The sequence below is a fragment of the Oncorhynchus keta genome, chromosome 12 (genome assembly GCF_023373465.1).
Source record: "Oncorhynchus keta strain PuntledgeMale-10-30-2019 chromosome 12, Oket_V2, whole genome shotgun sequence".
Taxonomy (NCBI): Eukaryota; Metazoa; Chordata; class Actinopteri; order Salmoniformes; family Salmonidae; genus Oncorhynchus; species Oncorhynchus keta.
This window is the reverse complement of record NC_068432.1, coordinates 46,873,197-46,898,344: the sequence shown is the minus strand read 5'-3', so window position 1 is coordinate 46,898,344 and position 25,148 is coordinate 46,873,197. Positions and strand designations below refer to the sequence as shown.

The following is a 25,148-nucleotide window of genomic DNA, read 5'->3' as shown; positions in this document are numbered from 1 at the left end:
GGTGAGGAGTCAGAGATGTTAGTTAGCATGGTAATGTGACCAGTGGAACACTGTGGTGAAGATTCAGAGGATTAAAAAGAGCTATAGTGGACACACACACACAAGGACTGAAGTGGACAGATGCCTGACAGACAGAGGGCCAAGGGAGCCAAGGGAGCCGTCATTCAGCATCTCCTCTAGTTCTATATAGTCTGACTCGTCTCCTCTAGTTCTATATAGTCTGACTCTTCTCCTCTAGTTCTATATAGTCTGACTCCTCTCCTCTAGTTCTATATAGTCTGACTCTTCTCCTCTAGTTCTATATAGTCTGACTCTTCTCCTCTAGTTCTATAGTCTGACTCGTCTCCTCTAGTTCTATATAGTCTGACTCCTCTCCTCTAATTCTATATAGTCTGACTCTTCTCCTCTAGTTCTATATAGTCTGACTCTTCTCCTCTAGTTCTATATAGTCTGACTCCTCTCCTCTAGTTCTATATAGTCTGACTCTTCTCCTCTAGTTCTATATAGTCTGACTCTTCTCCTCTAGTTCTATATAGTCTGACTCTTCTCCTCTAGTTCTATATAGTCTGACTCTTCTCCTCTAGACTCCTCTCCTCTAGTTCTATATAGTCTGACTCCTCTCCTCTAGTTCTATATAGTCTGACTCCTCTCCTCTAGTTCTATATAGTCTGACTCCTCTCCTCTAGTTCTATATAGTCTGACTCATCTCCTCTAGTTCTATATAGTCTGACTCCTCTCCTCTAGTTCTATATAGTCTGACTCCTCTCCTCTAGTTCTATATAGTCTGACTCCTCTCCTCTAGTTCTATATAGTCTGACTCCTCTCCTCTAGTTCTATATAGTCTGACTCCTCTCCTCTAGTTCTATATAGTCTGACTCCTCTCCTCTAGTTCTATATAGTCTGACTCCTCTCCTCTAGTTCTATATAGTCTGACTCCTCTCCTCTAGTTCTATATAGTCTGACTCTTCTCCTCTAGTTCTATAGTCTGACTCCTCTCCTCTAGTTCTATATAGTCTGACTCCTCTCCTCTAGTTCTATATAGTCTGACTCCTCTCCTCTAGTTCTATATAGTCTGACTCCTCTCCTCTAGTTCTCTGACTCTCCTCTAGTTCTATATAGTCTGACTTGTCTCCTCTAGTTCTCTGACCTCTCCTCTAGTTCTATATAGTCTGAGTTCTCTGACCTCTCCTCTAGTTCTATATAGTCTGACTCTCTCCTCTAGTTCTCTCCTCCTCTAGTTCTATATAGTCTGACTCCTCTCCTCTAGTTCTAGTTCTATATAGTCTGACTCCTCTCCTCTAGTTCTATATAGTCTGACTCATCTCCTCTAGAGTCTCCTCTCCTCTAGTTCTATATAGTCTGACTCTCTCTCCTCTAGTTCTATAGTCTGACTTGTCTCCTCTAGTTCTATATAGTCTGACTCTCTCCTCTAGTTCTATATAGTCTGACTCTGACTCTCCTCTAGTTCTATATAGTCTGACTCCTCTCCTCTAGTTCTATATAGTCTGACTCTCTCTCCTCTAGTTCTATATAGTCTGACTCCTCTCCTCTAGTTCTATATAGTCTGACTCGTCTCCTCTAGTTCTATATAGTCTGACTCATCTCCTCTAGTTCTATATAGTCTGACTCGTCTCCTCTAGTTCTGACTATAGTCTGACTCCTCTCCTCTAGTTCTATATAGTCTGACTCCTCTCCTCTAGTTCTATATAGTCTGAGTTCTCCTCTCCTCTAGTTCTATATAGTCTGACTCCTCTCCTCAGTTCTATATAGTCTGACTCGTCTCCTCTAGTTCATCTGTCCTAGTTCTATATAGTCTGACTCCTCTCCTCTAGTTCTATATAGTCTGATTGTCTATAGTCTGACCTCTCCTCTAGTTCTATAAACCTCCAAGAATCCCAGCTGCACATGCCTTCCTCTCCTTTCTTTCCCACTGTTCATTGAAAGATATTTTCTCCTTCTCTGCTTTAGGGGGAACTCTGCCCTGGGCTTTTCCTCCTCTCTGTTTTCCTTTCCTCCCTCTCTCTCTCTCGCATCTTTCTTCCCTCTCTCACTCCATATCCCTCCCTCTCTCGGTGTCTTCCTTTCCTCCCTCTCTCTTTCTGTCTTCCTCCATCTCTCTTTCTTCTTTCCACCTACCCATGACCAGAGGAGAGACTAGAGAGAGAGAGAGAGAGTGTGTGTGTGTGTGTGTGTGTGTGTGTGTGTGTGTGTGCGTGCGTGCGTGCGTGTGTGTGTGGCACTCCAAAAAGACCAGTTGAAGTGTAGTGGACATTAGTGAAGCCTCGCAGGAGGCTGCCTCCCTAACCATGTCATCATACCCAGCTAGCCTCGCAGGAAGCTGCCTCCCTAACCATGTCATCCTACCCAGCTAGCCTCGCAGGAAGCTGCCTCCCTAACCATGTCATCATACCCAGCTAGCCTCGTAGGAAGCTGCCTCCCTAACCATGTCATCATACCCAGCTAGCCTCGCAGGAAGCTGCCTCCCTAACCATGTCATCATACCCAGCTAGCCTCGCAGGAAGCTGCCTCCCTAACCATGTCATCCTACCCAGCTAGCCTCGCAGGAAGCTGCCTCCCTAACCATGTCATCATACCCAGCTAGCCTCGCAGGAAGCTGCCTCCCTAACCATGTCATCATACCCAGCTAGCCTCATGCAGACCCAGCTGCCTCCCTAACCATGTCATCCTACCCAGCCCAGCTCCCTAACCATGTCCTACCCAGCTAGCCTCGCAGGAAGCTGCCTCCTAACCATGTCATCATACCCAGCTAGCCTCGCAGGAAGCTGCCTCCCTAACCATGTCATCCTACCCAGCTAGCCTCGCAGAAGCTGCCTCCCTAACCATGGACCCAGCTAGCCTGCCTCCCTAACCATGTCATCATACCCAGCTAGCCTCGCAGGAAGCTGCCTCCCTAACCATGTCATCATACCCAGCTAGCCTCGCAGGAAGCTGCCTCCCTAACCATGTCATCATACCCAGCTAGCCTCGCAGGAAGCTGCCTCCCTAACCATGTCATCCTACCCAGCTAGCCTCCAGCCTAGCCGCAGCTGCCTCCCTAACCATGAAGCTGCCTCCCTAACCATGTCATCATACCCAGCTAGCCTCGCAGGAAGCTGCCTCCCTAACCATGTCATCATACCCAGCTAGCCTCGCAGGAAGCTGCCTCCCTAACCATGTCATCATACCCAGCTAGCCTCGCAGGAAGCTGCCTCCCTAACCATGTCATCCTACCCAGCTAGCCTCGCAGGAAGCTGCCTCCCTAACCATGTCATCATACCCAGCTAGCCTCGCAGGAAGCTGCCTCCCTAACCATGTCATACCCAGCTACCCAGCTAGCCTACCCAGCTAGCAGGAGGCTGCCTCCCTAACCATGTCATCATACCCAGCTAGCCTCGCAGGAAGCTGCCTCCCTAACCATGTCATCCTACCCAGCTAGCCTCGCAGGAAGCTGCCTCCCTAACCATGTCATCCTACCCAGCTAGCCTCGCAGGAAGCTGCCTCCCTAACCATGTCATCATACCCAGCTAGCCTCGCAGGAAGCTGCCTCCCTAACCATGTCATCCTACCCAGCTAGCCTCGCAGGAAGCTGCCTCCCTAACCATGTCATCATACCCAGCTAGCCTCGCAGGAAGCTGCCTCCCTAACCATGTCATCCTACCCAGCTAGCCTCGCAGGAAGCTGCCTCCCTAACCATGTCATCCTACCCAGCTAGCCTCGCAGGAAGCTGCCTCCCTAACCATGTCATCCTACCCAGCTAGCCTCGCAGGAGGCTAGTGCCTTAGACCGCTGCGCCACTAAAATGATGATCACCATGTATCATATGTATCTAAAGTTTAACATAGACATGACAGGGGCGGCAGGTAGCCTCGTGGTTAGAGTGTAGAGGCGGCAGGTAGCCTCGTGGTTAGAGTGTAGCGGCGGCAGGTAGCCTCGTGGTTAGAGTGTAGAGGCGGCAGGTAGCCTCGTGGTTAGAGTGTAGAGGCGGCAGGGAGACTCGTGGTTAGAGTGTAGAGGCGGCAGGTAGCCTCGTGGTTAGAGTGTAGAGGCGGCAGGGAGACTCGTGGCTAGAGTGTAGAGGCGGCAGGTAGCCTCGTGGTTAGAGTGTAGAGGCGGCAGGTAGCCTCGTGGTTAGAGTGTAGAGGCGGCAGGTAGCCTCGTGGTTAGAGTGTAGAGGCGGCAGGGAGACTCGTGGTTAGAGTGTAGAGGCGGCAGGTAGCCTCCTGGTTAGAGTGTGGAGGCGGCAGGTAGCCTCGTGGTTAGAGTGTAGAGGCGGAAGGTAGCCTCGTGGTTAGAGCATTGAGCCAGTAACAGAAAGGTTGCTGGATTGAATCCCCGGGCTGACAAGGTAAAAATCTGTCGTTCTACCCCTGAACAAGGCAGTTAACTCACTGTTCCCCGGTAGGCTGCCATTGTAAATAAGAATTTGTTCTTAACTGTCTTGCTTAGTTAAATACAAAAAATAAACATCTATCTGCCCATATTAGAGACTTGGATGAGTCTCATGATTGTCTATAGCTGCAAACACAGCAGTTTAATCTTAAACTTCCCTTTTTGGCAGACAAATACTGTTTTATATATATATATATATATATATATATATATATATATATATATAGTTGAGATAATAGACTTCCTTCTAAAATGGCTCACAGACCTAATGACAGGCCTGCATGGACACACAAAAGCTCTACGCACACGCACACGCACACACACACACACACACACACACACACACACACACACACACACACACACACACACACATAGCAGTGTGACACTCCCAAACCCTCAGCCATAATCTACAGTCAGATTCATTCAACAGATAAAACATGGCTCCATAAATCTTTCTGTTTTTCCCCTTGTGTTTGTGAACCATATTTCCCATAAGCTCTCTCCCCTCCCTGCAGACGGCACCACCCCTTCACACACACACACGCACACACGCACACACACACACACACACACACTGGCACTTGCGTACGTGTGTACTGCGTGTGTGTATATGTTACCTCCCTGTGTGTGTCTCCTCTCTCTCCTTTGGTGCCAATACTGTTTATCTGTCCTGCTAGGTCACCCCCTCCGGCCAAAAGTTTGTGCAGACAGACAACCACTGCAGAGCTGGTGCCAGCCTGGAATGGGCCCTGGCCGTGGCTACCCGCCATTCTATTAAAGGGCCCTGGTCGGGTCCTGGTCGGCCCTGGCCTTGGCTACCCGCCATTCTATTAAAGGGCCCTGGTCGGCCTTGGCTACCCGCCATTCTATTAAAGGGCCCTGGCCTTGGCTACCCGGCCATTCTATTAAAGGGCCCTGGTCGGGTCCTGGTCGGCCCTGGCCTTGGCTACCCGCCATTCTATTAAAGGGCCCTGGTCGGCCTTGGCTACCCGCCATTCTATTAAAGGGACCTGGCCTTGGCTTCCCGCCATTCTAGTAAAGGGCCCTGGTCGACCCTGGCCTTAGCTACCCGCCATTCTATTAAAGGGACCTGGCCTTGGCTTCCCGCCATTCTAGTAAAGGGCCCTGGTCGACCCTGGCCTTAGCTACCCGCCATTCTATTAAAGGGCCCTGGCCTTGGCCAACCGCCATTCTATTAAAGGGCCCTGGCCTTGGCCAACCGCCATTCTATTAAAGGGCCCTGGTCGGCCCTGGCCTTGGCTACCCACCATTCTATTAAAGGTCCCTGGTCGGCCCTGGCTACCTGCCATTCTATTAAAGGGCCCTGGTCGGCCCTGGCCTTGGCTACCCACCATTCTATTAAAGGGCCCTGGTCGGCCCTGGCTACCCGCCATTCTATTAAAGGGCCCTGGTCGGCCCTGGCCTTGGCTACCCACCATTCTATTAAAGGGCCCTGGGCCCTGGCCTTGACTACCCACCATTCTATTAAAGGGCCCTGGCTACCCACCATTCTATTAAAGGGCCCTGGCCCTGGCTACCCACCATTCTATTAAAGGGCCCGGCCTTGGCTACCCACCATTCTATTAAAGGGCCCTGGTCGGCCTTGGCTACCCACCATTCTATTAAAGGGCCCCACCATTCTATTAAAGGGCCCTGGACTACCCACCATTCTATTAAAGGGCCCTGGTCGGCCCTGGCTACCCGCCATTCTATTAAAGGGCCCTGGTCGGCCCTGGCCTTGGCTACCCACCATTCTATTAAAGGGCCCTGGTCGGCCTTGGCTACCTGCCATTCTATTAAAGGGCCCTGGTCGGCCTTGGCTACCTGCCATTCTATTAAAGGGCCCTGGTCGGCCTTGGCTACCTGCCATTCTATTAAAGGGCCCTGGTCGGCCTTGGCTACCCGCCATTCTATTAAAGGGCCCTGGTCGGCCTTGGCTACCCACCATTCTATTAAAGGGCCCTGGTCGGCCTTGGCTACCCGCCATTCTATTAAAGGGCCCTGGTCGGCCTTGGCTACCTGCCATTCTATTAAAGGGCCCTGGTCGGCCTTGGCTACCCACCATTCTATTAAAGGGCCCTGGTCGGCCTTGACTACCCACCATTCTATTAAAGGGCCCTGGTCGGCCCTGGCGCTGCCCAGACAGCCCTCTCTCAGTCATAAATCAAACATAACATTTCCATATCCTCACAGAAGTATTTAGAAATGACCAGGCAAAAGTTTAATGTTGTTGTAATAATGTTGCTATAAACTTTGTTGTAATAACATTGTTATAAAATTTATAATATAAAGTAATATTTTTCACAAATGGTAAATAACTACTAAAAATATATATATATTAACTTGTATTGATTTGAAGTGTATGACCGTGGAAAATCATATGCTGAAAAAATACAAACCCCAAAAACCTTAACATTCATGAGAAAAATCAAACTAAACTCACCGGGTGGTTTAAGAAAGTCCATTGGATATCGGGAATAAGGAGGAGGGGGAGACTCTGAAATGAAAAGAAAGAAATAGACAGAAGAGAGAGAGAGAAAAGACAGAGCAAAAACAGAGCATGAGAAAAAGCTTCCAGGGAAAGATGAAACGTATGATAACAGTTGGCATTCTTTTGGGGAAACTGTTTGTGTTATCAGTGGGGGTTGGAGGCAGGGCAGGCAGCGAGGCAGCCATGCGGCGATTGCCTTGATATCTGACGAAGAGATAAACAAGGGGCGCCTGGCGCCAGCCTCTAGGCGGCTATCTGACTAGGCTCCGACTCAGGCTGTGGGAGATACGGGCCTCTTTGCTCACACCAGAACAGAACACTCCAATCGGAATCGCTGCCTGGCTGCACGCAAACTAACTTGGTCCAGACTGACTGTCAAATACAACGAGATACATGGAGGTCAAGGATAGGAAATTTAAAATAGTTGAATATTGTGCATCTTCTTTGTTATTACAAGTAGCCTTACATTAAAAGATGGTCACGTTCAATCAAATAAATGTACTTTCATGTGACAAGACCCCCCTGACTACTTCCTACAACTGTTTGAAGCCATCCTTGTTCACAATACTGTACAAGAGGGGTTTAATAAATGCATTCTACAGAAGGTAATGGTATAGGAAACGTACAAATTAAGAGCAAGATCCCCTGTGCAGTTTAGAAAATTATTTCAATTTTTGTATAAAAGCAAACAAATCTATAAATAAAAACAATAACTAGGCCAAAATAGGGGCAGTAGGTAGCCTAGTGGTTAGCGCGGGCCAGTAACCTGAAAGGTTGCTAGATCGAATCCCTAAACTGACAAGCTAAAAGTCTGGCAATCTGGCAACAAGGCAATTATCCCGCTGTTCATAGGCCGTCATTGTAAATAATACTTTGTTCTTAAGTAATTGACTTTCATAGTTTAAAAAAGAATAAACTTGGCCACACCAATAAAATACGTCTACCGTTTATAAATAATAAGGCCATAATATAAATGCAACTGTTTTGATTTGTGAGGGGCCATTCAAAGCAAATGTTGATTCATTTCCCATATCCTAGAAAGAAGAATTTATACATCTAACCTTAAGGAAATAGTGATTATGCTAACCGTTGTGCTGCTAAAACGTCATACCAACCAAGTCTGACCTTATAGCGTTGCAATTGACACAACCGGTAATTGTGTCTGGGAAAGTTTACATGCCAATCAATTTACCCACACACAATATTAAACAGTGTACCAATTACAGTCTAGGTCTAATTGCTGATTTTTTTCCACGTCATAATCTGTGGTTTAAAAAATATATATAAATAACTTACCGAGTTCACAAAGCCTGCTCATGTGGTGTGGATTGCAGCAAACGAGTTCTGGGTTAATTTCCCCATAGGATTCACAGCAAGACAGCCTTTTTAATTCCGAGCAATCCATGAGGTCCGGCCACCGAAACACTTTGTAGAGCAGCAAGGGGAGGGAATAAGACTGCTGACCCAGTTTGGTGTCCACTTTGCTGGGTAGGAGCAGGCAGGGGCTCCGCGCACCCCCCTTTGACTCGACCGCTTGCAAGAGCCCCTCTAATTGTTTCTCTTTTATTTGTTTCAGTATCGAGTGGGTCAGGGATTTCAATTCAGCATCCGTTCCGGCGCTAGTTTTTCCGGCAACCTTCGTCGATTTACCCATACAGCAACCCCCGGATCCATGCGTTCGTGTATCCGCATCCCCGTCGCCCTCGACCGGCGCACGGCTCCTCCAGAGTCGCCGGACGAGCCCAGTTCGTTTGGTCCTAAACATGCGGGACGAAAAGAGGATTTCCCGGCTAAAAAACGAGCATGATGTACGCAAATCATGAAGATTCCGGGATCCGTGTACAGGCAACGACAAGCAGCCTGAGATAATAGTATGGAGAAACTAGGAGTTGGAGAAGGCAAGAAAATCTGTAGCATACGCCAGTCTTTAATAAAAAAAATAAAATAAAAAAAATCAAACCCGCAAAAAAAAATCAAGGCTCCAGTCGTGATAGTAACCTTCTCTGTAAGGAGAAATGCACCATCACCTTAACGGAGTTATAAACCTATAATGGTCCGAACTAAAATGCAGCTATATCGAAATATAAACACTTTTCAATGTAAGAACGTTGAGCATCTAGAATACAAAATAGCAGCATAAAGAATTTGTTACAACGTTGAACTACTGTGAACATGAAACGCTTCATTCGTTCCGTTCATTCAGTAGCCCATGTAGAAAGATAAACATTGTAACAGATGATATTTTACGCATATGGTTGGTTACGAGTTGGGTATCTGTGTAATTTGGGGCAGATAAATTGCCTAGTTAAATACTAGAATTAGGCTATATATCCATGAGGGAAAAAACGAAGCTGTCCAGTTTTCTGTAGGAAAAAAAATAATCCACACAATCCTTGATCCGAGAGCAAAAAGGCTTTAACACAGGCTGTTGTCTACGTTTTATCCCTTATCTTCTAAATATCATATCTGTCTGCACATGATGTGATCTTCAATATAGATTTAGACGTTGCGAGAGGACGAAAGGATCCCCTAAACAGATCCAAAACTAGGTAGCAAATCCAAAACTGGAGCCGCTTTAGTGCCAGACAGAAATCTGCTTTAGTAGGGCAGTCGCACAGAGTCCCCGTCTACCGTCCGTTGTACCAGAATTATATCTCGAAATATCCCTTTATAAATTAATCCAGACTCTTATTGAATGAGGTTTCCGTAGACTAAGGAATAAAGCGATTTGAGTGGCGACAAAGAAGTGATGCGATCTTCAGAAAACGTCTGCGAATGACGCGAATAGTTGAAGAGCCCTTGCCTTCTCTTGCTCGCTATCTCTTTCTAACTCTCTGAGCTCTGTGTCTCCAGTGCGCATTGGCGCGCCCCGTCACGTGGGTGTCTAGACACCCTGTCGCTTGAAAAAAGTGATTGTGTTGCGCAAACAAGAGATCAAGTAGCCTCGGCTGCTACATACAGAGACATCGTTTTGGTAGGAAAGTTACATTTTCCAAAAGTTACAATGGAAAAACGTTGTAAATAATGCGAAAAGATGGCGTGGGAAATTAAACATGGAGCTAGAAAGGCCTTTTACTGTAGAAATGAAACACTCCCTCTGTCAATTCATTTCAAGGGGCTTTATTGGCATGGGAAACGTGTTAACATTGCCAAAGCAAGTGAGGTCTCTCAGGGTAATATTTGACAAAACATTTGTTTGACTTTTTATTTATTTTGTGCCATATGATCAGATTAATGAAGTCGGCCTAAATACAAATAACAATGATTTACGTTGATGATAATAGTCAGCTAATAATAATAACAATAACATTACTGATGATAATAATAATAACAACAACAATAACATTACTGATGATAATAATAATAATAACAACAACATTACTGATGATGATAATAATAATAACAACAATAACAATAACATTACTGATAATAATAATAACAACAATAACATTACTGATGATAATAATAATAATAACAATAACATTACTGATGATAATAATAATAATAACAACAATAACAATAACATTACTGATAATAATAATAACAACAATAACATTACTGATGATAATAATAATAATAATAACAATAACATTACTGATGATAATAATAATAATAACAACAATAACAATAACATTACTGATAATAATAATAACAACAATAACATTACTGATGATAATAATAATAATAATAACAATAACATTACTGATGATACTAATAATAATAACAACAATAACAATAACATTACTGATAATAATAATAACAACAATAACAATACTGATGATGATAATAATAACAACAACAACATTACTGATGATGATAATAATAACAACAATAACATGACTGATAATAATAATAACAATAACATTACTGATGATGATAATAATAACAACAACAATAACATTACTGATAATAATAACAACAACAATAACATTACTGATGATAATAATAATAACAATAACATGACTGATAATAATAATAACAATAACATCACTGATGATAATAATAATAACAACAATAACATTACTTATGATGATAATAATAACAACAATAACATGACTGATAATAATAATAACAATAACATTACTGATTATAATAATAATAACAACAATAACATTACCGATAATAATAATAACATTACTGATGATAATAACAATAACATTACTGATAACAACAATAACAACAGCATTACTGTTAATAATAATAATAACAACAATAACATTACTGATAATAATAATAACATTACTGATAATAACAATACCATTACTGATAACAACAATAACAACAACATTACCGATAATAAAAACAACAATAACATTACTGATAATAATAAGAATAACATTACTGATGATAATAATAATAACATTACCGGTCATAATAACAACAACAATAACATTACTGATAATAATAACAATAACATTGCTGATAATAACCATAACATTACTGATAACAATAACATTGCTGATAACAACAATACCATTACTGATACTAATAACAATAACATTACTGGTAACAATGACAATAACGATACTGATAATAACAATAACATTATTGATAATAATAAAAATAACATTACTGATAATAATAACAACAATAACATTATTGATAATAATAAAAATAACATTACTGAAAATAATAACAACAATAACATTATTGATAATAATAAAAATAACATTACTGATAATAATAACAACAATAACATTATTGATAATAATAAAAATAACATTACTGATAATAATAACAACAATAACATTATTGATAATAATAAAAATAACATTACTGATAATAATAACAACAATAACATTATTGAGAATAATAAAAATAACATTACTGATAATAATAATAACAATAACATTATTGATAATAATAAAAATAACATTACTGATAATAATAACAACAATAACATTATTGATAATAATAAAAATAACATTACTGATAATAATAACAACAATAACATTATTGAGAATAATAAAAATAACATTACTGATAATAATAATAACAATAACATTATTGATAATAATAAAAATAACATTAATGATAATAATAACAACAATAACATTATTGATAATAATAACAATAACATTACTGATAATAATAATAGTAACACAAATAAAACAATGCCTAATAATAATAAGTGTTGATATTGTAATAATAACATCATGACATCCACATTATTATCATTACCGTTATTGCTATTAGTGGTATATTAATATCATGTTTCCCTTTGATGTTGAATAACCTAGTTGCATGTCTCTGAATCTTTTTCCCATGAATGAGCTCAACGAACTATTGCCTCCCTCTGGTCAAAGAAAGTTATTACCCTGTGAAATCCATTGATATATGTAATGTACAGGATGTAACCTTGTGTAAAATTCCTCTGTCTGTTTCGGTCTCTATACGGTGTCTATTGCAAGCTGCACCCGATCAACAACTAAAATTCTGGGTATGTGTACTTGGCCAATCAAAGGGATTCTGATGTAGGTAGCCTACATGTTTAATAAACGTTGTTTATTAAAGCTACAACATTACTCATCACAGACAAGTTCACGGCTGTCGTACAACACGTTTTGCTTTGACAATTCCAAACAGTTGGGATGTGGTCCATAGAATTAGTTCATTTAATAGGATCTCTATGTTGTCGATGTCGCCTCTGTTTACGTCAGAGACTGGCGACTGGTGCCAATCAGTACGGTAGATTAGTGACACGGTAGCCTCATCTCAGTCTGTCTGAGTAGCCTACCTCCAAGTCGACATGAACACGGGTTAAACGTATGGATTGGAGCACTGGTTGAGAGAGGTTTCCTTGCCCATTAACTATGGGGGTTATAGGCATATTATTTCTGTTATTGTGCTGCATGGGAAAATGTAAACTTTCACTGGCCACTTTTGAAATACTGATACATTTCTGCATGATAATATGTAGCTTAATTAATGCATTTCATTCAGAGGTAAACTAAATAGGCCTTGTACAAATTCACCAGAAGGTTTGATTGTCATAAATTTAAAGAAAATGCTTTGATGAATGGGCTTTATAAGGTGTGGGGAGTAGAGAAGACTAGCAGGCAACCTTCCCCGAGTCCCCTCCCCAAAGTCTACAGACTAGTAGAGCTTTCCTCCCCTGAGTCCCCTCCCCAAAGTCTACAGACTAGTAGAGCTTTCCTCCCCCGAGTCCCCTCCCCAAAGTCTACAGACTAGTAGAGCTTTCCTCCCCAGAGTCCCCTCCCCAAAGTCTACAGACTAGTAGAGCTTTCCTCCTCCGAGTCCCCTCCCCAAAGTCTACAGACTAGTAGAGCTTTCCTCCCCAGAGTCCCCTCCCCAAAGTCTACAGACTAGTAGAGCTTTCCTCCTCTGAGTCCCCTCCCCAAAGTCTACAGACTAGTAGAGCTTTCCTCCCCCGAGTCCCCTCCCCAAAGTCTACAGACTAGTAGAGCTTTCCTCCCCCGAGTCCCCTCCCCAAAGTCTACAGACTAGTAGAGCTTTCCTCCCTTGAGTCCCCTCCCCAAAGTCTACAGACTAGTAGAGCTTTCCTCCCTTGAGTCCCCTCCCCAAAGTCTACAGACTAGTAGAGCTTTCCTCCCTTGAGTCCCCTGCTCAATGTTACACACACAGTAAAAGGAATGGTAACATCTGGTCCTTTAAACTGACTTGGTGGCCGCTGGACAGACAGGTTTGATTGACTCTGTGAGTGAACTAAAGAATGCCAGCGCTGTAGCCTTATTGTGTCCGATAGGCGGTCAGTTGGGGAGGGGAAGCTGCGGACAGCAGTCCTATGTTAATTTAGGTGCCAGTCAGGCCAGGCCAGGCAGTGAGCGTCGCTGCAGGGCAGTGGGATGGATGATGGTAATGATGATGGGATATGTGTGTTGTGTTCGCGATGGGAGGCGCCGCCGCTAGTCAATGGCTCAAGTCTCATTGTTCCACCGGATTCCCCACTGGCGCCGCACGAGAGCTCGAGCTCAACCAACCTGGTCGGCAGCAGCCCGCAAACATTTTTTTTATGTAGTCTGGAAGTAATTTACACCGCAACCAACCACTGTTCACAACAGAACAAGTTTATAGGAAACTGAAGCTATCTCTGTTTGTAATGAAAAAAAGTGGATTCCCACAGACTACATGCAGGAAGTATTTTATCAAGTCGTTTTCATTTTGAATTGATAAAAACAAAATCATGTAGGTATGCCTATCCAATCTACTGATTATTATAGGATTATGCCTTCTATTCATACATATGCAAATATTCTCAATTTCCTTACAACAAAACTCAGTTTGAAATACAAAAGATAACCATTAACATATTTTAACTGTCGATAATCCATAATATCATTAAGGATGATTGATATTACGCGCATGTCGTCTATTTCGCATGCATTGGAAGTGGATAGCACAGTGTTGTAAGTGGAAATACATGATAATAATGTATTTCAGCCATGAAAAGTCTAGATAACCTTTGGTAATGTAATTTATTAACACACGGGACTGGTTTCATGCATAAGCAATTAAACAAAATTACTCCGCTGGAACAATCATGCACAGAATGTGATTAATATTTTATGTGACATGAATGGCGACCTATGCTTATGTCAAGCAACTGCACAGATAAGAACGATAATAAATTAGACGAACTTTAAAGTTGAATTAAAAAGGAGATGATTAATTATTTGATCTCAGAGCAGATAGAACCAAACTGCAAGCAAAGGAGAATAAAGAAAGACGTTCCATGGTTACCATAGTTACCACATTCTCAAGTGGTAACCAAGGGTAGGCCTAGGCCGCAAAGTTGCATTGGTGTACTTAAGTTAAAATACTTCAAAGTACTAAAGTCTTTTTTTTGGGGTCATCTGTACTTACATTACTATTTATATTTTTTACTTCAAAATATTCCTAAACAAAGTAATCTATTTTTTACTCCATATATTTTCCCTGACACCCAAAAGTAGCCCACTTGTTAGATTTTGAATGCTTGAATGCTACTTGTAAGCATTGGTTCAATTCACGTACTTATCAAGACAACCTTTCCTGGTCATCCCTACTGCCTCTGATCTGGCAGCCTCACTCAACACAGATACTTTTTTGTTGTAAATGAGTGTTATAGTGTGAGTGTTGGAGTGTGCCTCCTTGCTATCACTAAATAAAAATAACAAGAATAATGGGCCATCTGATTTGCTTAATATAAAGAATTTGAAATTATTTATACTTTTACTTTTGATACTTAAGTATATTTAAAACCAAATACTTTTAGACTTTTACTCAAATAGAAATGTTACTGTGTGATTTTCACTTTTACATGAGTAATTTTCAATTAAGCTATCTTTATTTTTACTCAAGTATGACAACTGGGTGTTTTTCCCACCACAGCAGTGTTACATGCTCTTGTACATTTGAGTGCCAGATTTGTTTAAATAAGTATTTGATGTATTTGCCTACATAAAGCACTACAGAAGGAATGCAATGGAAATCGCAGACACAAACATTATCTAACCGACCATATCACAGTTAATTACACTTTTTATTAAAAGGCAGACCGCAAAGCCAGTCCTAGCCTTGTCCATTAATCAACACCGCAAAGCCAGTCCGAGCCTTGTCCATTAGCCAACACCGCAAAGCCAGTTGAAGCCTTGTCCATTAGCCAACACCGCAAAGCCAGTTGAAGCCTTGTCCATTAGCCAACACCGCAAAGCCAGTTGAAGCCTTGTCCATTAGCCAACACCGCAAAGCCAGTTGAAGCCTTGTCCATTAGCCAACACCGCAAAGCCAGTTGAAGCCTTGTCCATTAGCCAACACTGCAAAGCCAGTTGTAGCCTTGTCTATTAGCCAACACCGCAAAGCCAGTCCTAGCCTTGTCCATTAGCCAACACTGCAAAGCCAGTTGTAGGCTTGTCCATTAACCAACACTGCAAAGCCAGTTGTAGCCTTGTCCATTAACCAACACTGCAAAGCCAGTCCTAGCCTTGTCCATTAACCAACACCGCAAAGCCAGTTGTAGCCTTGTCCATTAGTCAACACTGCAAAGCCAGTCCTAGCCTTGTCCATTAGCCAACACTGCAAAGCCAGTTGTAGCCTTGTCCATTAGCCAACACTGCAAAGCCAGTCCTAGCCTTGTCCATTAGCCAACACTGCAAAGCCAGTTGTAGCCTTGTCCATTAACCAACACTGCAAAGCCAGTTGTAGCCTTGTCCATTAGCCAACACTACAAAGCCAGTTGTTGCCTTGTCCATTAACCAACACTGCAAGGCCAGTTGTAGCCTTGTCCATTAGCCAACACTGCAAAGCCAGTTGTAGCCTTGTCCATTAACCAACACTGCAAAGCCAGTTGTAGCCTTGTCCATTAGCCAACACTACAAAGCCAGTTGTTGCCTTGTCCATTAACCAACACTGCAAAGCCAGTTGTAGCCTTGTCCATTAGCCAACACTACAAAGCCAGTTGTAGCCTTGTCCATTAGCCAACACTACAAAGCCAGTTGTAGCCTTGTCCATTAACCAACACTGCAAGGCCAGTTGTAGCCTTGTCCATTAGCCAACACTGCAAAGCCAGTTGGAGCCTTGTCCATTAACCAACACTGCAAAGCCAGTCCCAGCCTTGTCCGTTAACCAACACTGTAAAGCCAGTCCTAGCCTTGTCCATTAGCCAACACTGCAAAGCCAGTTGGAGCCTTGTCCATTAACCAACACTGCAAAGCCAATCCCAGCCTTGTCCATTAGCCAACACTGCAAAGCCAGTTGTAGCCTTGTCTATTAGCCAACACCGCAAAGCCAGTTGTAGGCTTGTCCATTAGCCAACACTGCAAAGCCAGTTGTAGCCTTGTCCATTAGCCAACACTGCAAAGTCAGTTTTAGCCTTGTCCATTAGCCAACACTGCAAAGCCAGTTGTAGCCTTGTTCATTAGCCAACACTGCAAAGCCAGTTGTAGCCTTGTCCATTAGCCAACACGGCAAAGCCAGTTGTAGCCTTGTTCATTAGCCAACACCGCAAAGCCAGTTGTAGCCTTGTCCATTAGCCAACACTGCAAAGCCAGTTGTAGCCTTGTCCATTAACCAACACTGCAAAGCCAGTTGTAGCCTTGTCCATTAGCCAAAACTGCAAAGCCAGTCCTAGCCTTGTCCATTAGCCAACACTGCGAAGCCAGTTGTAGCCTTGTCCATTAGCCAACACTGCAAAGCCAGTTGTAGCCTTGTCCATTAGCCAAAACTGCAAAGCCAGTCCTAGCCTTGTCCATTAGCCAACACTGCGAAGCCAGTTGTAGCCTTGTCCATTAGCCAACACTGCAAAGCCAGTTGTAGCCTTGTCCATTAGCCAACACTGCAAAGCCAGTTGTAGCCTTGTCCATTAGCCAACACTGCAAAGCCAGTTGTAGCCTTGTCCATTAACCAACACTGCAAAGCCAGTCCTAGCCTTGTCCATTAACCAACACTGCAAAGCCAGTTGTAGCCTTGTCCATTAGCCAACACTACAAAGCCAGTTGTTGCCTTGTCCATTAGCCAACACTGCAAAGCCAGTTGTAGCCTTGTCTATTAGCCAACACCGCAAAGCCAGTTGTAGGCTTGTCCATTAGCCAACACTGCAAAGCCAGTTGTAGCCTTGTCCATTAGCCAACACTGCAAAGCCAGTTGGAGCCTTGTCCATTAACCAACACTGCAAAGCCAGTCCCAGCCTTGTCCATTAGCCAACACTGCAAAGCCAGTTGTAGCCTTGTTCATTAGCCAACACTGCAAAGCCAGTTGTAGCCTTGTCCATTAGCCAACACTGCAAAGCCAGTTGTAGCCTTGTCCATTAGCCAACACTACAAAGCCAGTTGTAGCCTTGTCCATTAACCAACACTGCAAAGCCCGTTGTAGCCTTGTCCATTAGCCAACACTGCAAAGCCAGTTGTAGCCTTGTCCATTAGCCAACACTGCAAAGCCAGTTGTAGCCTTGTCCATTAACCAACACTGCAAAGCCAGTCCAAGCCTTGTCCATTAACCAACACTGCAAAGCCAGTCCTAGCCTTGTCCATTAACCAACACTGCAAAGCCAGTTGTAGCCTTGTCCATTAGCCAACACTGCAAAGCCAGTTGGAACCTTGTCCATTAGCCAACACTGCAAAGCCAGTTGGAGCCTTGTCCATTAACCAACACTGCAAAGCCAGTCCCAGCCTTGTCCATTAGCCAACACTGCAAAGCCAGTTGTAGCCTTGTTCATTAGCCAACACTGCAAAGCCAGTTGTAGCCTTGTCCATTAGCCAACACTGCAAAGCCAGTTGTAGCCTTGTCCATTAACCAACACTGCAAAGCCAGTTGTAGCCTTGTCCATTAGCCAACACTACAAAGCCAGTTGTAGCCTTGTCCATTAACCAACACTGCAAAGCCCGTTGTAGCCTTGTCCATTAGCCAACACTGCAAAGCCAGTTGTAGCCTTGTCCATTAGCCAACACTGCAAAGCCAGTTGTAGCCTTGTCCATTAACCAACACTGCAAAGCCAGTCCAAGCCTTGTCCATTAACCAACACTGCAAAGCCAGTCCTAGCCTTGTCCATTAACCAACACTGCAAAGCCAGTTGTAGCCTTGTCCATTAGCCAACACTGCAAAGCCAGTTGTAGCCTTGTCCATTAGCCAACACTGCAAAGCCAGTTGTAGCCTTGTCCATTAACCAACACTGCAAAGCCAGTCCAAGCCTTGTCCATTAACCAACACTGCAAAGCCAGTCCTAGCCTTGTCCATTAACCAACACTGCAAAGCCAGTTGTAGCCTTGTCCATTAGCCAACACTGCAAAGCCAGTTGGAACCTTGTCCATTAGCCAACACTGCAAAGCCAGTTGGAACCTTGTCCATTAACCAACACTTGAACTTTCGGTCTGTGAGTGATATACTGTGAATGATCTACTAGATCAGCAGTCTGCAGACCCAGCATGTCTGTCTGCATGAGGTCACAGGAAGTCAAAGGTCATCTTGATTTATCATTGGCTGCGTCTGAAATGGTGCACTACATAGTGTTGCCCGGGTTACGGTTTGGCCGGGGTAGACCGTCATCGTAAATAAGAATTTGTTCTTAACTGACTTACCTAGTTAAATAAAGGTTGAATAAATAAAAAGGTGGAGATTAATGTTACATGGTTTCTGGGAGTCAATAGTTGAAGGAGTATGGACAGCAATTGATTTTTTAACATTTATTTAACTCGACAAGTCAGTTAAGAACTAATTCTTATTTTCAACAACAGCCTAGGAACAGTGGGTTAACTGGTCTAGGAACAGTGGGTTAACTGGTCTAGGAACAGTGGGTTAACTGCCTTGTTCAGGGGCAGAACAATACATTTTTACCTCGCCAGCTTGTGGATTTGATCATGCAACCTTTCGGTTACTAGTCAAACGCTCTAACCGCTAGGCTACTTGCCACCCCAACCTGGGCAGTATTCATTAGTGCATACTGTAGTAAACCTTTTTCTACACAAAACCTGTGTTTCTAATTGGACGAGTTCAGATGGATACTTTGGTCTTTCTCCCATTTGATGTGTAGCGACTACGAAGCTGATCCCTGCAGTGTAGTATGGTACCGGTCACCAGACCCCGGTGACATACTTCTTTATTTCACCTTTATTTAACTAGGCAAGTCAGTTAAGAACAAATTATTATTTACAATGACAGCCTAGAAACAGTGGGTTAGCTGCCTTGTTCAGGGGCAGAACGACAGATTTTTACCTTGTCAGCTCTGGGATTCGATATAGCAACCTTTCAGTTACTAGTCCAATGCTCTAACCACTAGGCTACGTGCTGGTTACTAGTCCAACGCTCTAACCACTAGGCTACCTGTCGAAGGCTGTCAACCGGGTAGTGTCCCAAATGGCAAGCACCCTATGAAAAGGAAACCCTGGAAATATCACATTTTCATCAGAATTCAGACCCTTTGTTGTAGCAGCTTTGGCAACAATTACAGCCTTGAGTCTTCTTGGGTGTGACGCTACAAGTTTGGCACACCTCTATTTGGGGAGTTTCTCCCATTCTTCTCTGCAGATCCTCTCAAGCTCCATCAGGTTGGATAGAAAGTGTTGCTGCACAGCTATTTTCAAGTCTCTCCAGGGATGTTCGATCGGGTTCAAGTCCAGGCTCTGACTGGGCCACTCAAGGACATTCAGAGACTTGTCCCGAAGCCACTCCTGCGTTGTCTTGGTTGTGTGCTTAGGGTCGTTGTCCCGTTGGAAGGTGAACCTTCGCTCCCATTCTGAGGTTCTGAGCGCTCTGGAGCAGGTTTTCATCAAGGATCTCTCTGTACGTTGCTCTGTTCATCTTTCCCTCGATCCTGACTAGTCTCCCAGTCCCTGCTGCTGAAAAACATCCCCACAGCATGATGCTGCCACCACCATGCTTCACCGTAGGGATGGTGCCAGGTTTCCTCCTGAGTTCAGAGAGTTCAGACTTGGTTTCATCAGACCAGAGAATCTTGTTTATCATTGTCTGAGAGTCTTTACTTTTAGAAAACTCCAAGAGGGGCTGTCATGTGCCTTTTACTGAGGGGTGGCTTCCATCTGGCCACTATACCACAAAGGCATAATTGGTGGAGTGGAGTGGTTTTCCACTCCCATCTCCACAGAGGAACTCTATAGAGCTTTGTCAGAGTGACCATCAGTTTCTTGGTCACCTCCCTGACCAAGGCCGGTCTCCCCCGATTGCTCAGTTTGGCCAGGCGGCGAGCTCTAGGAATAGTCTTGGTGGTTCCAAACTTCTTCCATTTAAGAATGTTGGAGGCCAATGTATTGTTTGGGACCTTCAATGCTGCAGAACGCTTTTATCTTTTACGCTTTTATCTTGACACACTCTTGTCTCTGAGCTCTACGGACAATTTTGTCAACCTCACGGTTTGGTTTTTGTCCAATCAATTGAATTTACCACAAGTGGACTCCAATCAATTGAATTTACCACAAGTGGACTCCAATGAATTTGTAGAAACATCTCAAGGATGATCAATGGAAACAGTATTCACCTGAGCTCAATTTAGAGTCTCATAGCAAAGGTTCTGAATACTTGAGTAAATAAGGCATTTCAGTTTATTTTTAATACATTTGCAAAATGTCTAAAAACCTGTTTTCGCTTTGTCATTATGGGGTATAGTGTGTTGCTAAATAAGGAAAACAATTAATTTAATCCATTTTAGAATAAGGCTTTAACGTAACAAAATGTGGAAAAGTCAAGGGGTCTGAATTCTTTCAGAAAGCACTGTACCTAACGTTTCTAGCAAGCTTTGCAGCAACCAACTCAGAAATGGAGTTGAAATGTTACATCACTGTTCGTACCTGTCAAATTGGTCATTTTTCCCCCAAATGTAATTACTTCAATTATTATTGCTCTTGAGAAAGGAAAATGTGTTTTCAGCCATTAAATCAAAAGACTAAAGAGGGGAAAGGAAGACATTCCCTTCAATAGCACAAACAGTATCCTGTTAACTCCAGCAACCTAAAAGGTTTCATGCTTCCACTTCACTCTGCCGTCATTGCAAGAGGAAAAACACAGATACATATGTACAAATCCAGATTTTTCTGAGAAGTAAAAGAAAATCGTGCATCCATTTTACAAACAGGTCTTTATTTATTTATTTGTGTCAGTTTGCAGACAGGGAAAGAGAACCGTTTCATTTGAAGTAGAGAGTATGGGTGAAGGGGAGGTGATTGTAAGAGGTCATAAGAAATTGTCTTTACCTGAGTGAACGTTCCAGAGTCACTGACTTGTATGGAAACAGCAGGATTTATGTTTTAATTCATTCTTCTTCAGCTAAAAACCTCTGTCATAACAACCGCAAAATAAATCAAAGATAACGCTTTCAAGAAGAGTGCTTCTCAAACACTTCACTCACTCATTCACTACAGAGAAGACTCTCGTTACTTAGATAACACAAGGAGAGAGGAAATCTACGAGTGTATCCCAATAGTCTCTCCTTTCTCCCAAAGTGTGCACTTGTTCACCTCCCTTCTAGGACTTGAAAGGGAATGACCGGTATATGAAAACTCCCTCTAGTCCATGCCTTCGCCAAACCAATAGTTTGAAATGTACGTGTAGTAGTGAATGAGTGCATACTTCAGAAAGGAGAGGTCAACCACACAAACACTCAAACGCAGTTGTCTTTCAATCACGTTTTATTTTCCATGTCATGGTGATGCATACATAAATATATTCTAAATTTTTTTGTCAGTTTATGCAGAACAGAAAATATTCAAAGTGACCTTGTAAGCATCCCAAATTGCACTCTATTGCATAAATAGTTCACTACTTTTGACTAGAGTCCTATAGGCCATAGTAGTGCACTATATAGGGAATAGGGTGCCATTTGGGATACCCTTAGGGAACATCTTCCCTTCAGATTGATATGGTTGAACGTTTGTCGAAAGTAACAAACATGCGTTTGTATTTGTCTATAAAATAATATATATGCGTTCTCTGACCTGTACAAGATCGGGCTTTCATTGCAAATGGCACACTATTCCCGATATAGTGCATTATTTCTGACCAGGGTGCAGAGGGCTCTGGTCAAAAATAGTGCACTATATAGAGAATAGGGTGCCCTTTGAGACTAAATAAACATGACAGTTAGCCTATACAGTTTAGTTATTTTTCTATAGATAATAATTATGCTTCCTAAATTCAACTTAGAATTTCCAAAACTGTCAGTTATTGTTGTCGTTCTATATTGACATTAAGACAACTACAAAACTTCCGCTAAATAAGATTTTGGTTGACAAGGATACGTTTATCATGTTGGTGCTGTCGTTTATGTTTTGTTGGGGGCAAATATACAAATCCTGATATGAAAATAAATACATTAATAAAAAAATGAATCAAATAAAACATGCAAATTAACAAATAAACAAACATGATTGTGCACAAAAGAACATTGGGTCAACTGACTGTGAAAAATGAGAACTGATGAAAAACACGAACCCCCGTTTAAACCTATTGAAGTAACTGATTCCTGTAGTAAAGACTGGAGTACAGTGAGACAAAAGCCTGGTCCCAGAATCTGTTTACGATCAGATCTGGGACCAGGCTACAGAGACAAGTATCATTTAGGCTGTCACCAACTGTCATCAACTGACCTGTCCTCAGGTAACCTGTTCTAAATTCTCTCTGAACTTTTTTCAACCTTAAACCATAACTACATCACTTAAAAAATAAATGTTTTTCTTTAAACTAACCCAAATAAACCGCAAAGCAATTGAAGGGGAGGAAAAAAAGTTCTAGAATCTGATAGAGACTGTGGATCAAAACTGTAGCGTGTCTCTGTCAAGATTATCATCCCTTATATTCAGTGCTGCTGTTGAGGTGTGGAGCTGAAACATGTGAACACAGACCCAACACTGAGCTCACCATCAAAACAATGGTGTACCTAGATACATAACCAGGCTGTGGAAGCACAGGAGAGAAGACTATCTGAAGAGCAGGACAGGTAACATCAGATGTCCCGTCCAACATACAGGGATTTCCCTGTAAGACAGGGATTTGTCTGTGGGGGTAGAGGCACTTCCAAAGCAGGGTACACACACACACACACACACACACACACACACACACACACACACACACACACACACACACACACACACACACACACACACACACACACACACACACACACACACACACACACAAATGTGAACCCTCAGCGTCAACACCCCTCAGCGTGAAACCCCCTCAACGTGAACCCCCTCCCTCAGCGTGAACCCCCCCTCAACGTGAACCCCCTCCCTCAGCGTGAAACCCCCTCAACGTGAACCCCCCCCTCAGCGTGAAACCCCCCTCAGCGTGAACCCCCCTCAGCGTGAACCTCCCCTCAGGCAGAGTCCATGCTGAAGAGTTGTATGTTTGTAGTGCTCCAGTGAAGACCGACTCCAGAGTTAAAGACCAGGGACCACACGTACGGGATGAAGAAGTCTTCAGGTTGATCCTCCTCTACATACTTGAACTTCAGCTCCGGGAACTTCTGTAGACAGACACAGAGAAGATAGAATAAGAACATTTTAAGATAAAGGGGATCTATGGACAGGACAAGCCCAGAGATGGAGTCTTAACCTAGTGGTCTTGGTCTGAGTCGAGAAGAGGTCCGGTCTTGACTCTGGATCAGCATATGTGACCATAGAAATGTTAAGATTCATTGTCTATAACTCCCAGGTTTAACTGACAGATGACAACACTGGTTGGTGATAGGACAGGAACTATCTACAAACCAACCAGATAAAACCCATTCCATCGGATGTAATTCCATCTGTAGCTGACTGTCTAGTTGCTGAGGTAAAGGTACTTGTACAGGTACGTTTGGTAAGAGGTGTCACTCTGAGAGGCCCCGTAACCTGTCATCAACCCTCCATTGATCTGAATGGGTCAGCGTCTCAAATGGCACCCTATTCCCTATATAGTGCACTACTTTTGGCCAGGGCCTATATGGAATAGAGTTCCATTTGAGAAGTAACCATTGAAAACCACAAGTGGTGGTGACCAGCCAGTGTGTGAGTGTGTGCTCCTGTAGGTGTGGAACCCATTTGAACCACTAGCCATTCAGCTCGTAATCTGGCTCTAGTAGCGACACCTAGCTGTCCCACACCTCCACATCCTTGAAATCTACACCCAATCGTTGATTTCATGTGACGTCAATCTAACGCCTCAGGTGAAAGAGAACGCTTGTTAACGAACGACCTGAGTGGTTTCTGTTACAGACAAGCTTTAGTTCGAATTACCAGACCTGGCTGAGGAGGATGCGGTTTTTAAAACACTGCCTGCCTTCCTTCCTTCCTTCCTTCCTTCCTTCCTTCCTTCCTTCCTTCCTTCCTTCCCTCCCTCCCTCCCTCCCTCCCTCCCTCCCTCCCTCCCTCCCCCCCCCCACCCCCCCCCCATTCCCTACCCTACCAACCCCTACCCAGTCAGAGAGTATCCTCTGTCCTGCCCTACCAATCCCTGCCCAATCCAGTCAGAGAGCATCCTCTCTGTCCTGCCCTACCCTACCAACCCCTACCCAGTCCAGTCAGAGAGTATCCTCTCTGTCCTGCCCTACCCTACCAACCCCTATCCAGTCCAGTCAGAGAGTATCCTCTCTGTCCTGCCCTTCCCTACCAACCCCTACCCAGTCCAGTCAGAGAGTATCCTCTCTGTCCTGCCCTACCCTACCAATCCCTACCCAGTCCAGTCAGAGAGTATCCTCTCTGTCCTGCCCTACCCTACCAACACCTACCCAGTCTAGTCAGAGAGCATCCTCTCTGTCCTGCCCTACCCTACCAAATCCCTACCCAGTCCAGTCAGAGAGCATCCTCCCTGTCCTGCC

At 43.4% G+C, this 25,148-nt stretch overlaps 2 protein-coding genes across 5 annotated transcripts in view; both read right to left on the bottom strand.

The window, feature by feature from the left end:
• Positions 1-9,704, bottom strand: part of smad7 (SMAD family member 7) — a 62,631-nt gene extending 52,927 nt beyond the window's left edge. Inside the window, exons 1-2 of the mRNA XM_052458494.1 lie at positions 8,180-9,704; positions 6,836-6,889 (exon numbers count right to left, since the gene is read on the bottom strand). Of these exons, the coding sequence (XP_052314454.1) occupies positions 6,836-6,889; positions 8,180-8,648 (523 nt within the window). The 5' untranslated portion in view covers positions 8,649-9,704. The remainder of the gene's footprint in view (positions 1-6,835; positions 6,890-8,179) is intronic.
• Positions 9,705-23,649: 13,945 nt separating this feature from the next.
• Positions 23,650-25,148, bottom strand: part of dym (dymeclin) — a 221,875-nt gene continuing 220,376 nt past the window's right edge. For all 4 annotated transcript variants that reach the window (XM_052458491.1, XM_052458492.1, XM_052458493.1 and 1 more), the window contains exon 17: positions 23,650-23,816. In XM_052458491.1, coding sequence (XP_052314451.1) covers positions 23,667-23,816 — 150 coding nt within the window. In that variant the 3' untranslated portion in view covers positions 23,650-23,666. The remainder of the gene's footprint in view (positions 23,817-25,148) is intronic.